Source organism: Lathamus discolor, chromosome 2, assembly GCF_037157495.1.
Source record: "Lathamus discolor isolate bLatDis1 chromosome 2, bLatDis1.hap1, whole genome shotgun sequence".
Lineage (NCBI taxonomy): Eukaryota > Metazoa > Chordata > Aves > Psittaciformes > Psittacidae > Lathamus > Lathamus discolor.
The window spans coordinates 142,134,034-142,149,814 of record NC_088885.1 but is presented as its reverse complement, the minus strand read 5'-3'; the positions used below and the strand labels follow the sequence as shown (position 1 = coordinate 142,149,814).

The window sequence follows — 15,781 nt, the reverse complement described above, 5'->3', positions numbered from 1 at the left end:
TGTAAATGGGTTCCACCTACATTTTAAACATGACTCTGAAGACTTAGTGTCTCTGAAACTCTTTGGGGCCTACACTGATAAAATCTATGAACACTTACTCCAGACAACTATGCACCTTGCGCTCAAACATCTACTCAAAAACTAGACTCTCAAAGGACAACTGCAGATCACCTACATTTGTCACACAGAACACAGTTTATGCAGTTCTGCTCTAGGGAAAGCAAAAAAACAAGAGAGAAGAATTTAATTTTTTTCTTTTTACCCTTGCATAAAAAATATGAGTTCTACCGCTGCTAAAAGACAGTTTTATCTACCACTGTCATCTAAGTCCTTAACTTGGTATTAACATTTTCAGATGTGTTACCTTGAAAATAATTTTCTGGTTTTTTGGGTTTGGGGAGTTTTTTGTTGGTGGTGGGGTTGTTTTGGTTTGTTTTAAATCTGTTTCCTGGTGGTTCACTTTAGTTTCAGTGATAGTACTTCATCTATATCCAGCTCTGGCTCATTCTACTTAACCTATTACGTGTGTTTCTGTGGGTCTTCCCCTCCTGAATAGCAGACCACACTAATAAGCTGAGTGAAGAAAGGCAGAGGTTCAGAACACAGCAAGGAAGGTTTACATGAGACTGCCAAAACATCTGCAATATCCCAAGTACTAAATTTACACGGAGTTTTACCCAGTAAAGCGAACCAGTTCCTTGAAACCAAGTAACAGAGTCAAGCGTATACCTGCCAACAGACAATTAATAATAACTGACTGCAACATGTGATATAAGGTTTTGAAACTCCATAGCTTCTTCGTATTTCTAGTTTTATCCTTGTAGCAAAAAATGCATGAAAACATATTGCTACAAGTTTCCCTAGATTTTTAATTTTTGGCATCTAACAGTTTAAGGTGGTTTATACAACCAGTGTTCAAAAACCGCTTAGAAGAAAAGAACAGCCTGTCTCAGATTTTGTGTTATACGATTGGCAAGCTTTAGAGCATTTTCATTCAAAAGCTAGTAAAGCATCCCAGACAATAAATCAAAATAACTGCTATTCAAGCACTACCTGAATGTATTCATACTTAATCTTTGATCTAGATTAAGCATTAGGAAGACAGAAGACACACAGCAGACTGTGTTAGTCCTTTAAATACTTAGTATTTAGTGAAAACGTAAAAGCTGAAAGACTCAATCTAAACCCTACTAAGACTGCATGGAAGTTTGCTAGTTATAATCCTATCTTCTAAACTCAGTTTTTAAGCACTTTAAGTGCTTCTCATCATGAAACACACCTCATTTGTTCTAATGAAGGTAATACAGATTATACTAGGAAACAAATACAGTAATACAGGCCTACGTTTTCCCACAGAGAAACCTACAAAATGTAATCACAATTTCAAACAAAACACCACTGCAGTTCAGAAAACTATTTTGAACTTACTGTGTTAGTTGAATCTTCTTGTAAAATTCTATCATATAACTGGATAGCATCATCATACCTGTTCAAAGAAATCATTCACATTTATTTCTGCTAAGGCAGAACTCCTGACTTTTTGACTGTCCTTGCAATATTTAATAACCCTTCTGCAATTTTTAATAATGAACATATTTAAGCAAACTATACTCATACAAAATTCTCCTGAGTGCTAAATATGAACAGCAGTATTTTCTGTTACTGAGCTAAAAAAAAAGTACATAGTAATTGCTTCATGGAATATTGTTTAAGCAGCAATTTAAGTATCTTACACCCAGTATCTTACTCTCCTGCCTCTTCCCTCTTTTTCTTTTACCCAATAGGTCCAATTATCACATCCCAATTCTCTTTTCCACTCTTCCCAAGAAACAGAACCCCCAAAATTTGCAAGGGGGTCCAAAATAATGACTTTTTACTTCACTGTTGTAATTTAAAACTTCATGTAAGTTTCTTCTATTATGATTTTATAAAGTATAAGCAGCCGCATACAGTAAACTGGCAGGATTCACACAAGAGCCCAATCCTTGACTATACCAGAAATCTTGTAAAAAAATCTTCTCCACCATCACTACATAGGTTTATTAATTAATTCTGCTATTCGAAGTATGCACAAAACAGGTTACTCCACCTGCTGTAAATGATTTAGACCTGGGAAACAGATCTGTGTGTTCAGCCAGCTGTGTACATGATCCAAATAATTCAATTTAAAACACATTTGACTACACAGCTGTTGTGCTATTACCACATAACTAGGGCATATTTTGTGTCTTCATGTATAGTTTGACAAGTAGTTTTTCAGAGGCAGTGCTGATTGATTTTGATACTACACATCCCATTCTCACCTTCAACACCATTTACGTACTCTCACTGCTCCCTAAGCACTGCTGACATTAGCACAGCTCAGCTGTCCAGTCCAGTTACCATAAGGTATGAGAACAAATGAGAAAGGAAGCACAAAAGCAGAAATGAGTAGAAGGCGACTGCTACAGACTTAGCAGACGTGCTGTAAAATGCTGTATTCATGTTCTCTGTAAGTTGCTACTTTATCAAGTATTTTTTACAAGACTGAACAGGATGGCCATAATCCCAGCTTTACAGATGAATTTCCAGAAAGGCATTCTTTTGATTAGCAAGTATCTACAGAGATATCTCAGTCTACGGGAATGTTCTTCACAATTGTCTGTTTCTGCTGGGGAAAGCATGATCCTTCTAGATCCTAGAAGTCACTTAGAATTTAATGAGAAGCTTAATTCTTCAATTGAAAATGTGATACCCTCCAGCCTAAGTCTCCCCAGGCATCATTTATACTCAAGGGAAGAGAACCAGGCTTCTCCAGGCCATGGCTGAGAGCACATGCAGATGGGTTCCTGTTCAAAACAACACAGAGCTGAGGCCTCCATCTTCTCTAACTTTTGGAGAAAATCTAAGAAGATGAAACTTCAGCTTTCCTTAATGCCTCTGCTCCCCTGATATTCCAATCTCAAGGTTCTAACATGACAGAGACATTTAGTCAAGAATTTTTATGAGCGCTTTCAGAAAACTGTGGCTCAATAGCACTTCATTGCTGAAATAACACATAATGTTCATGGAGCAGTTATCTCCCACAAAGATCTGTTCCCACTTATTATCTTCAATGTAGTCATATAAGCCTGAACAGTATTCTGATCTTTTGCAATTCTGAATAGGTTTCGGGAATGGAGAAAATCTGCTGCCATTCTCTCACTGTCTTCCTACCCCATATCAAATGAAGGCAGAAAAAGAGCTAAGTTAATGGAAATTCTTCATGAATGTGTATTTGATAGAAAGTGAGTGAGAAATGTGGAAGATCTAGTTGCCTTGACACTGCTTTAGAACAGAGTATTAATACCAAATATGTATCCAAGGAGAAAGGCAGACAATAAAGGTCAACCTCAAACCCTGAGGCCATTAATCTTGGAAAGCTGTTAAGTTTTAAGCTGTTCATTATTTTAATAATTCCTGTTAAATGTAGTATAACAGGATATTTCTAAATGGTCAGCTTAATTTTTAGGTTCTGCCATTCTATTTGGTATAGGTTTTGAGCTGTTTCTGTAAAGAACTCTATAGATTTAATCCTCACTAAGTTCTACTGGATTTATCCACACTCAGGAAACAAGGGAAAAGAGCTATATCTTGCAGTGATTAGGAACACAGAAGAACAATGAAGGCAAAAAACCACTGGCACTGATTTTCATATGCTGCTCTAGCTCTGTGAGATTAAATGTATACCTCATGGACTCCACCAAAAAAGTGCCTCGTGTTGTACTATATAATGACTTATACTGTCAAGAGACCTTTTCACTCTATGAAGTCTGATTGGAAGATGTCAAAAAAATAACACTGCATAATACATGCAAAAATGCAATAAAAATGTCTAAGCATTATAATATGATCATGCACACCACTGTTTTCTATAAAGAAACTGCCCAGCCTGGATTTGCCATGTTTCCATAGTGCCTGAATGCCTTTTTAAGAAGTAGCAAGCATCTTTCCAGACAGAAAGCACATTTTTTTCAATTCAGGTTTTACCTTTCCATAGCTTCAAATCGCATTCCAGTTAATCGCTTAACTCTGTGGCTCCCAGGAAACTGCCGCCTTAGCTCCTGTAGACAAAACTGTACAAATAAAACCCAAGATACTATTGTGAATACAATTATCTACACAGAAACTGGACAAAAATTAAGAAAAGTCCTTGGCTGATAATTTAACAACCTGAAATGGCATTTCTGAGTAAAAGCAAACAGCAATTTTTGAAATAATCACTAAAATGTATTGATAAAAAGATGCTCAGAAACTGAAACTCTGTTAGAAGACTAAGAAATATCTTCCAAGCAGGTTGTTAGATCATCAGGCTTTCTTGGACATAGTTATTTGTCTAGAAAATTAAACTCATGTACTAAACCAGTTCTGATACTATTAAAACTTGAAGTGTACTTAGTTCCCTCATAATAACAGAAGACAGTAGAAAAACAAAACAACGATAGTTAAGAGCTTATGTGATACTTCTTTAATAAATGTGTATCTCGCAATGGAACAAACTATGCTAATACTATGCTATGTGTTTATTTTTAAAATAAAACTTTGAAATCCAAAGAAAATGTTTGTCACTGGCTTGGGCTGAGCCTGCTGGCAGAAGAAGCATAGCTTCTAACTCCTGAAATCAGTGAGACACCTGGGCTGGATAAAAAGAATTCATCACAGGCAGATTTCTCTGGACTAGTGAAAAAGGGATTGAGTCACAACTTCCCCAGAGCAAATTAACTCTAACCATATCGTGAATGTGGCTAGATAGCATTGCAGAGCCTGTAGCTGACTCATTACAATGGGGAGCAGGACAGTCCACAGGCTCCCTAAAAGACCAGTGGTTTGAATCACATTAAAAGCTTCACACAGAAACCTCCTGTTCCCAACACTCAGTTATACAACTCAGTTTATAAAGTTGCTCTTCAGACCTAAAGTACCAGCAGAGGCCCATCTACATAATCTGTTCCATTTTATCAAATCCACTGATCAAACAAAAAATACAGAAAAAAAAACAGTAAAAATTAGTAGGTTCCCTCTCTGTTTCTGTACAGAAACAGACTGCTAGTGCACAGCAAAGAGAAACAGTCACATCTCTCCCAGATCCATAAAAATAGAGAAGGAAGAGAGAAGGGAAACAGCAATCAAGGAAATAACGCATAGCTTCAAGTAAGCACAGACTATTTTCATCATGATCACTTTAACTTGTAATGAAACAAAGATTATAACAATGCAGCAGCACATAGAAAGGCTCAGGTTTAGTACAGGAACAGTTTACTGGCACTTTGAGTGACATCTAGGTGAACTGCTGCTGCACTGGACAACAAACTGTCATAAAAATTATACGTACTTAGCAGCACATTACGGATAGCTGAACTGATCTGTGAACACTATTAAGAGATGGCAAATCTTAGCTCAAACTCCAGAAAAGTAGTTTCACTCAAGCTTTTACAATCCAAACAACCTTCTAGATTTAAAAAGGAGCTTTTGCAGACAATAAATCCACCCTGTAGCTCAGTGATCTGGGAATCCTGAATGACAGTGATTTTCAGTATAAAAACATGGACTTTACCGCTTTTCTGCAGTAAAACTTTGAAATGTCAGAAATTGTAACATTTGCAATACTACTAAGAAGCTCCAGAATCTGCTAGATGGATTTTCACATCTAGAAAATTCCCACTGACAATATAAAAAAGCTGCTGAAGTAGCAATCAAGTGCAAGAATACTGTAAGACCAGAATTGTTCACATTAGATCCAATTATGCAATCATTATTCAATCAAACACAGCAGCCAGAAGGCCAAAATAAACTCCTGTAGATTAAGACATCAGTAACAAAAAGTGACATAAAAAGCTGTGAGACAGTCAAAACCAACTCACTGTTAATACCTCTGAAAACAAAAGTGCATGAATAAACCACTAGGTAGATCTTCAAAATATTTTGGACTCAGCAGCACTGAATGCCCCCTTTTCAAATTTAACTTGTAATCCCTATAATCATTTATGTTATTAAGGATTTATTCTGCACTATATCAATAATCTCCTTTGGAGATTCTCTCAGAAACTCAGCAGTTACCATGGCAAATCTCATTTGTATGTGAAACTTCAATTTGCAGTTAATTTGCTTTCTGATTTTTTTTTTAATCACATCAGGTTATAATTTTAAAGGTTTGACAAAGGCGGATAAATATAAACTTGGACTTCAGTATGTGAAACACTGGCAGTGCAAGTGCCTGCCAACAGTAGGTGACTGCACAAGAACAGGCATGTGGAATGGGCTGGCTGCAGCAGGGGCATGCATTATGCACAGTCATTGTGTACAGGACAGAGAGGACAACAGTAAGAAAAAAAGAAAAGAAAAAGAAAAAAATCAGATAAATGACTCTGAAAACCATCTCAGATTCCTCATTCGGAGCAGATGAGACCCATTCCCCTAAGCAAAATGCATCACAGCTGTCAAAAGCTCACTGCTAAAAAACAGAAGTTCCAAAGCTGTTTGTCTACTTTGAGGCTACAGCTGTAGCAAAAAGCCACATATGATGTTGACTTGTCTGAATTAACTACTTCTTTGTTATAAATCAATCAAATTAAATTCAAATAAAATAAAAAACTAAATTTCCCTCTAAGCTTTTAACCTCCTTTCTGAGCAGCATATAAAATGTTGCATTCTCTCATCTAAGCAATAATCTTTAGAGGGCACAGAAACTGAAATGTAAAATCCCTGCCAGCGTTAGTAAAAAGTGTCTCACAACTGATCTTTCAACACTGCCTCCCTCAACAATTTTGTGAAAGTCTTCCTAAAAAGACCCTGAATATTAAAGACCAAAACTGGTTTAGATATAAATCAGAACACAGAAAATATTTATTTAAACAGCAAGTCTATTTGTTTTGTTTAAACAGGCAGCTATACAACAGTATTTTCTTCTGTGGAACAAAGGAAAGGAAAGTTCAGTGGGTTCATGACAAGTTCAGAGGGTTGTGCTGTAGTTTCCAGCGCACTCCATTTTACCGTATATATGTGGGATGTGAGATAAACTTGTCTAGTTCTGCCTACTTTCAAACTGCCTTTCTCCCAACTATATCCTCTAGGCTGACCCCTTGTATATCACAGACCATTAAGTTTCACCCAAATGACACCACATGAAGCTCAAAGACTTTATGGGGTATTTTGCCATCTGACAGAGAGCAACGCACTGGAAGAATAATCCCCATGAAAGACCTGGACTCCGGAAAATACCTTTCTTTTCACTCAGAATAAGCTCAAGCTTGCTGGCTTTCAAGGCACAAGACAAGGTCATATGGGATTTTTTTCCCAGCATTCTGTGAAGGAGGGATGAAAAGATTATTAATTTTTTCCTGAAAAACACACTTTTGCCTTTTTGAGTTGCTGCCTTTAAAGGATCAGCTAAACCTAGCTGGGGTTTTTGCTTGTTCTGGTGGGTTTTTTTATTTTTAATCTACTGAACAGGTGTTAAGAGTTCTAAATAAACTAATTTAATTTGTTATTTGCATGATTCAAATAAATTTCCATACAAATTAACTAAGTCTTAATATCCATTAACAATATTTTTTTATCAAGAATCACTGAATAATTTGGACTGTAACAGACCTTTGGAGGTTACCTGCTCCAAATCCCCACTCAAAACAGAGTCAGCTTCCAAGTGAGCACAGGGCCATCTCCCAGTCCATTTCTTGGCATCTCCAAAGGAGATGCCAGGGCATTTGTTGCAGTGTTCACTAGCTAACCACACTATTAAAAACTTTTTCCTAGTATCTAATTGTAATTTCCATTGTTGCAGCTTATGTCTCTCACACTTACCTTTTGCCACAAATCTACTAAAATCTGTGTCCACCTTCTTTAGACCTTCTCATTAGTACATATCCAAAGATAGCAATAAAATCCTATCTTAGATTTCTCAAGACCTAACAAACCCAGATCCCTCAAGCCTTTCCCTATACATTATGCAGTCCAGTCCCTCACTCATCTTGAAGACCTGCTCCGGTATGTCAAGCACTTTCTTTGATGATAGCCAATACAACACATAATATGACATGCATGACAGGACATTTTACTTCAAAACACTCAAAAACCCCAATATAATTTGAGAGGTTACCAATAAATAAACATTCTCTGTACAACATGGAAACTTCAATATTATTCTTGACATCTAGCCCATACCAGAGTAGCTGTAAATATTTTCATGGCTATTGGAAGAGACATGATCTGTCTAAACAAAATTTACACATGAGAAGAGGTAGGTGGTGGTAGTTTCTTCCCAGCAATGTACTTCTCAATAGATATGCTAGAAGTTCAAGCTATGGAATTCAGAATATCCTGTAACTGTCCAAGGAACTAGCTGCAAGAGAAACTCAGGAGGAAAACTTTAAGGTTTGAAGAGAAAGTTAACTTGAAAACTTACCAATGCTAAATCATCTCGACTGCAGTCCAGGGCAGCAATCATCACCTGTTCATATATTATCCAAACTGGACACAAAAGAGACATTACATGCAGATAAGTGATTTTTTTAAGATAATGGGAAACACCTACAATGTAAATAAGATTAATGAATTCTGTCTGTGTATTTTCCCCCTTCTACTCCTGTGGATCACTACTGAAACAGAGACATTTTAAGAAACTGCTGGAATTAATTAAAAAGGCATTGAAGCAATTTTATTGCTTTTAGTAACAAAGTACCTTTTGACATCTTGAAAGGCAAAAAGGCTCTAATTCTCTACTTTTCCTAACATTATAGCTGCAGTCTTCTAAACAGATCCCCATTAGGACTTGCTCTCTGATCAGACCTGGAGAACAGCCATTTGGGCTACAAAGAAAACGAATTTCCCTTAACTGTTTCACTGCTGAAGTCCCACAAATGTTGTCTTCCTGGAGTTGAACAACATCTCTAAATCAATGACAGATTGTATTATTTCTGTTCTAGGCCTACCAAGTTCTTGAATATAAAGAACTTTACAGCATGGCTTTACAAGCTGCGGAAAAGAAACATTATGGTAGAGGGAAACACACAATATAAGTATTAGAAGTGGTTTGAACTCCTGTAGATCTAATGAGGTGCACTCAATATGTTACAGAAATGAAACAGAAATGCCTTCCGAAACAAAAATCTAAAATAAAAATACAATACAATATAGAAATAGGAATAACAAGAGTCCTCTCCTTTTAAAACATAGTTTCTATGCTGAGAATTTTCACTACCTTTTTAAGAAAATACTGTTTCTTGCTAGGTATATAAAAGAAAAAAAAACAGGCATTAATTTGCCTGTCAACCCTCTTCATTGGAACTATTTGTAAAATACATATTCTATCTTTATTATGTATCAATTTTTTCTATGAATGTAAAAATACATACACAGATACAGACAAAATACAGATAACATATATCCATGACACTTCAAAAGAAGGACAAACTCAACCCTGACAAGAAAGAAATAACTCAGCCCTTATTACTGAGAACAGTGTTTCAAAAAGGCATCAGCAAGATCTGAGAGGAATATCAAACTCCTCAACAATTCCTTACTAAAATACAACTCTCACAAACTACTAAGCAACATGGTAAGAATCAAGTAAAACTAAGGTTAGCTCTCAAAGTTCTTCTAAAGCAGTAGGAACCTACAACAACTCTCTTGTAGGTGGGTATATTAAGCCTACCCAGTCTAAAACCAAGCATGCTCCTCACAGCTACAATGCAAGACCCTCACACAAGTGCAGTATCTCCTTCAAGCACTGGACCTCCAAGTGCACTTCATGACTCACTGCTACGCTCAGAGGTGTCTTCAACATGATACTTTGGGTAAACAATCCATGTATTTATACCCCAGAAAAGTACAACATTTGCAGTGGCCAAGCCCCTTAGAATGGAAAGAAGTCCAGAACAGAATTGCAGCTCACAGGGTACAAGACAGAACCAAAGCAAAGCATCGATATAAAACAAATTCTACCTTCAGAACCCCAAAATCAATACTGTAAGATTCTCACCTAAGGGGGCAGTCTTGAAATAACTATGTGGATTTTAATTCCATGAACACGGAGTTAGGGATTTGAAATTAAAGTTAGTTTACTAAACTAACTGACCAAGTTAACTAACTGAATAAAGTTAATCATACGGAATACTGTAACTGGTATTAGTAAATAGAATGCACTGCTGTGGCTGCTAAAATCCCCTTGTGACTATATAACAGCAGTTAATAAAATTAAAGCACAACAAGAGAAATGTATTAAAGAATATTTATATTAAATGGCCTGAAATATAAAACAGGGGGGAAAAAAAGAAAGGAGAATGATCATTAAAATAAAAATCCATGTAAGATTAATATGCAAACCTATTCAATCTTGACAGCACTTTATTACACTTATTTTATGCCTATAGTAAAGAGTTTTTCCATCTATTTTCACTGCCGCCCATATGTGGGAAAGAAATAAAATCTAGGAATTCTGGCAGCCTATTAGACTCGGCAAGTAATATATATTCCATCAACATAAGCAGATACAGAAAGGCAACATATAAGTACAAAATAGAGACTAAAAAGAGAAAACAAAATCAGACAATGGAAGTTTTGGAAACAATGACTGTTTACTTACTGTCATCTCCAAGTTTAGATGCATATTCATTAATTAACTCTTCTCCAACATCCACTATCTGTTCACTGTTCCGGTAGTTTTCTTCCCTCCATTTCCTCATTTTATCACGCATATCTGGGGCAAAAGGGAGAAATACATAAAAAGAAAATATTGAGACTTCCAGACACTAATGGAATTTTAATTTTATTTCCAGAAAATATGCATATGGAGAATAGGTAGAGAGAGCACTAGATTTAAGAAAGTGACTTCTACTGATATTAGAAAACTACTAGAGAACAGATAGCTATACCAGACTTCTGAAACCGTGTCCCAGAAACTGTGCTCATACTCTAATATTATCAATTCAACTTCCATGTTTGTGGTCTCTCAGGTTATTAATATATGCAGTAAAAACCCCTTATACCTAGTTATCAAATAAACAATAAAAGTTAATGGACATTCCCCCTGCTTAGGAAAAATAGGCTACAAGAGATTTCTCCCAAGTAGTTTCACACTTACATTTACGAACAATACTAAAATTGCTTTTCTGCTCCAGGTGGATAAATTTTACAGAAGAAATTTTCAGTTGAAGTATTATTAAAACCATGATAATTCAATCACTGCTTATGTTTATCAGTGTAAGCAAAATGCTGTGAGCTTCCACTCTTAAAAAACAATCTACACATTACTATGGAAAGGAGCCTCAAGAAAGGCAGGCATGGAAGTGAAGGCCGTCTACACCAGTGAAGTGCCCAAAGGTATAAAAGTTACCACTGTTTATCTAGGTCAAATAAAAAAGACAGTTTATTTTAGCATTAGGATTTGTGTTTCAAGTTTACATTTTACTATGATCAGATATCCAAGAGAGCCAGCTCATACTCATGAAAGCAGCTAGAGAGCACTACCTAGCCCAGGTTTTATTTATCCTCTGGATGAGGAAATTGCTAAGAATGTGATTTTATACACACATATGCATTTATATACATGTAGATGTTCCATATGCAAGAATAAATTTTGAAGAAACTTAAGGAAAATAGGTTTCATTACTAGACAGTGGCTTTACTAATATGAAGGTACCACAATAACTGTTACCAGTATTTTTTAACAAACTTTAAAAAAAAAAACAAAAAAAAAAACAGCTGGAAAACCAAACACAACCATAGATCTAAACACTGTCAGTTTTTCTTGCACTTCAAAACACATAGTTAACATAACTGACAGCTAAAAATTAAGCACCAAACTTTCTTCCATCTACCTGAAGTGATCTTGGATCGCTCATAAGACTGCTATTGTGCTACATTTCGTATTTTGAAATTCAACCAAAACCACTACAGGGTCACACTTCATATGCATCAGTAAAGTAAAATGGTTCTAGACACATGATGGTCCCTGGAAATCCAAAGTTAGACAGCAAGAATGTGAGAGAACACAAACATTCACGAAAGCTGACAAGCTAAATGCATGAAAATAAATAAGCTGTCTGATTTCTACCTACTCATTTACTTGGAAATTATCAATGCCTCCATTCCAGTGTGATTCCAAATGGAAAAGTGTCTGAATCATGTATTAACAGAACGCATATCTAGCATTCATCACCCAAGTACAGAATTTACAGTGATTGAAAAAAACTGCAGGAGAACAGGGTATCAGCTGATGACAGAAAAACAAGGTAAAAATTACTGTTCTCATTCATGTGGCTTTATTGAGAGGCTCATTGGTTTTAGAGATAACTCATTTTAAGTAAAAGGTAGAAGAAAAAAAAATGCAATACTAATTTAATGATCCATAAAATTTAAGAAACTTAACCCTTCCTCCTGAGAAGAGTCTCTGCATGGTCTGTTGCAGGACTCCACTCATTTTCACTTTATTTTGCATCTCTTAAAATTGAGGAAAAAATACAAAATTTTTAAACGCATCCTTTTAAAGGGGACACAGCCCCTTGTACCAACACAGATCTTCCCCTACATTCCAACTCCTACATTTGGACATAAAATGGCATATACCAACTGAGGAGTTGATCTGACAAAACTCCTCAGCTAGTCCCCAAAAATTTCTCTTTCAATATGCAGAAACTATGCACATAGCACAGTGCCACAGATGTCCATCAAGACTCTTGGAAACAGAATATCTAGGTTATTTCTAAGAGTAGGATGTTCACCTCCAGTATGAATTAGCCAAGTCTTAACCCAGCAAACTTGAGCACTCTATACCCAGCCTTTACACTGCTAAAGATACCAACTCTGCAATACCCTCAGCCAAAACAATCTAGGCCTAAACGCACAGAAAAATACCCACAATGCATGCACCTATCCCATGAAAAAACCTCATTTATCTTTCTAATCTCTGACACCTGAGAACAACAGGTTAAAAACAAAACAAAAAAATAAACCTCTGGGTTTTATAAAAATGTATGTTCAAGTAAAATAAAAACTGCAAAAGGTCTTTACACAAGCTGTTTTAGGGCAAATTCTGAGAAAGCCCAACAATAACACCAGGAACACTCCATACAACTTCCCTGCCCAAACAGTGGCCTGCCTGCACCCTACCCAAGCTTAGCTTCACCACCGCTGTACCTCCTCACTAGAGATATACAAGAACAAGCAACCAAGCTTTTCCCAAAGTGCTGTGTTATTCTAATGACATCATGGTGATGCAACCAGATTTCAGAGCAAAACTACCTGTAAACTGACCACAAAACATACTGACAAAAAAGCCCTATTATTCATCCTTAATCATTCAGCTACAACACTTATTTTTTTCAACACGAGATAAAATATTTTCTGAGATTAATGCAATTTGACCTCAAAACTGAATATCTCAAATTCCATTCTGCCTTGCTTCGGAGTCCTGCAAAAAAAGATGCAGGAAAGCCAGTATGGCCACTATTTCTGAAGGGCAAGTTACTGGCATCTCCTAAAATACATCCCATACAATGTTCCTCCTCTTATCCACATACTACAAACCTAAACTAACCAATAATCTGTAATCTGGGAATTATTTTCTCATTTATTTCTTCACAGACTGGCAGAAAATATATAAACAATATATATAAAAACAAAGATCATACAGCTTCTCTCTGCATTATCTTCTCTACAGTACGTTTGTAACATGTGGTACCACCTAGCTAAAGTTTCCCCCTTTACAGCCAAAACTATGGAGAAGCATGAATTTGTTCTTGATATGAGACAGTAATAGGCTTGAGTGCTGAACGAACTCGCATTTGAACATGTACTGCTTATGAGAGAAAACCCACCGGGAATGTCAGGTAAACCTAAAAATGTACTGCTATAATTAATGATTAGGATTAAACATGTGAATGCCACAACGAGCCGGGGAGCAGGGCTCTCAAGACCTTTGATGTCAGTTCAGAGCTCCGGCGAGCTCCTCCACAAACGCACACCACGGAATTTCTGGAAAGCATCAGGTAATTTTCGGGCGTTTCAGGAGGTGAACTGACACAAACTACTCAACCAAACAAGAAGCCCTGTGTTCTCGTACGCGCTACATCAGTATTGTGGGGTCGGAAGACGGGCCACGAGAACCTGCCGCCGGGCTCTGCAGAAACGGGGCTCCGTCAGCACGGAGGGGAGGCAGCTGCTGGGCCCCGCCGCACCGGTATGTGGAGAGACAGCCCCATCCCGCAGGGAAACGGGCCCCCAGCTATGGGGGCAGGCGCTGGCGGCGCCGGGCTCCAGGCTCTGTGCGCGTTACCACCGGCGGAGCCGCAGTCACCGCGGGGCCGAGCACGGGCCGCCAGCTCCGCTTGTGCCGCCCGGCCACCCACAGCCCCGCTCCGGCTGCCGGGAACCGGCGGCGGCCTGCTCGTCCCCGCCGCACAGAGGGGCTGAGGGGGCTCGGCCACCCTCACCCTGCGCCCCGGCGTCTGTCGGTCGGGCCGGGCCCGGCCGCAGCGGGCGCGTCGTTACCTTCCCAAGTCACGTCGTACATCTCCGACACCTTCGCCATCTTGGCGGCCGCCCGCGTGACGTGCCGCCGTGACGGGCCTGGCCCTCATTGGTGACGGGCAGGCGGGGGAGCGGGCCCGCCCCGCGCAGCGCTGCCGGGGCCGCCGCGGCGTCGCGGTGCCCGGTCCTGTTGCCCTCGCGTACGCGTTACAGCGCGCAGGGGCGGGGGCCCAGGAGCCTGAGCTGGCCAGGGCGGAGAATCAAAACGCGCGCCCTTGTCCCGGCCTGGCTTTGGGGTTCGCTTCGGGGGCGAAGATCACACACAGGCGACGTGTGATGGCCTTTTCCGTGGCACCCTGTGCTGGTCCTGCCCGCGGCCGGAGAGGCCTGGCTGGGCTGAGATGAAGTGCACGGAGCCTAAACCAGAGATGGCACTGAGGCCTACAGATTGATTTCTCCTGTATTATAACCCACACACGCTTTCCACATCCAGTTTGCATGGCGCAAACTGAGGAGGTGCCTGGTTTGGTTTGTATTCAGCTTGCTTGCTGCCAGTGCGTGTCAGGCCCTCGGGATCCTGGAGATGGGGATGACCCATCAAGGATGAACCATCCATTCCTCATCTTTTTGCTCTGGCCACTGTATGTGCCCACCACATCCCACAAATTAGCTGTGAGTCAGAGAAGCGCTGAGGGTCCTAGAGCCCAGAGCAGGGTCAGGGGCCTGCTGTGCCCACCCCTGTCTCTTCTGTAACATATTTTTCAACACCATGGCTTCTGCTGACTGCCAGTTACAGAGATGAAGGGTTTCTTAGTAAAGCAGGCTTCTGGTTTCAATACTGCCTAGTCATTAAGAAATAAAGGTATCTATCTCTTCTTGAGATGTTACGGCGATGATGGTGGGTTTTTAACTTCATGTATGCTAAAGGAACTGGTTTTTAGAAAGTATCACCAGAAACTTACTTGTTTGACACTCAACTCTCACAAGATCTCTTCTGGAAATGCCTCAGACTCCATACTCAAAATTAATTCCTTAGCTCACTCAACAAATGTGCAATAGTATCAAGAAAACTGTTTCTGTATTATCTGTGTTTCTTCCTCTGACTAGAATAAACTACTAGTTCTTAATACACTCTAGTGTAATTGCATGTAGAGTTCATCAGCTGAAAGGCCTCAACGGGAATTAAAGTGGTGGTCTAGAAAGACTGTGTGCCTAATTTTTCTTCCCTTGGAAGTGTTTTTTGATCTTCTAAGCCACTAAATTATATAGACCTTGTATAGCACAGCTGTACTTCAAACTA

At 38.8% G+C, this 15,781-nt stretch overlaps 1 protein-coding gene across 2 annotated transcripts in view; it reads right to left on the bottom strand.

Moving 5' to 3' along the window:
* EMC2 (ER membrane protein complex subunit 2) overlaps positions 1–14,608 on the bottom strand; it is a 37,819-nt gene extending 23,211 nt beyond the window's left edge. For both annotated transcript variants that reach the window (XM_065668807.1, XM_065668808.1), the window contains exons 1-5: positions 14,503–14,608; positions 10,598–10,711; positions 8,420–8,484; positions 4,009–4,094; positions 1,429–1,486 (exon numbers count right to left, since the gene is read on the bottom strand). In XM_065668807.1, the coding sequence (XP_065524879.1) occupies positions 1,429–1,486; positions 4,009–4,094; positions 8,420–8,484; positions 10,598–10,711; positions 14,503–14,542 (363 nt within the window). In that variant the 5' untranslated portion in view covers positions 14,543–14,608. The remainder of the gene's footprint in view (positions 1–1,428; positions 1,487–4,008; positions 4,095–8,419; positions 8,485–10,597; positions 10,712–14,502) is intronic.
* Positions 14,609–15,781: the final 1,173 nt, after the last annotated feature.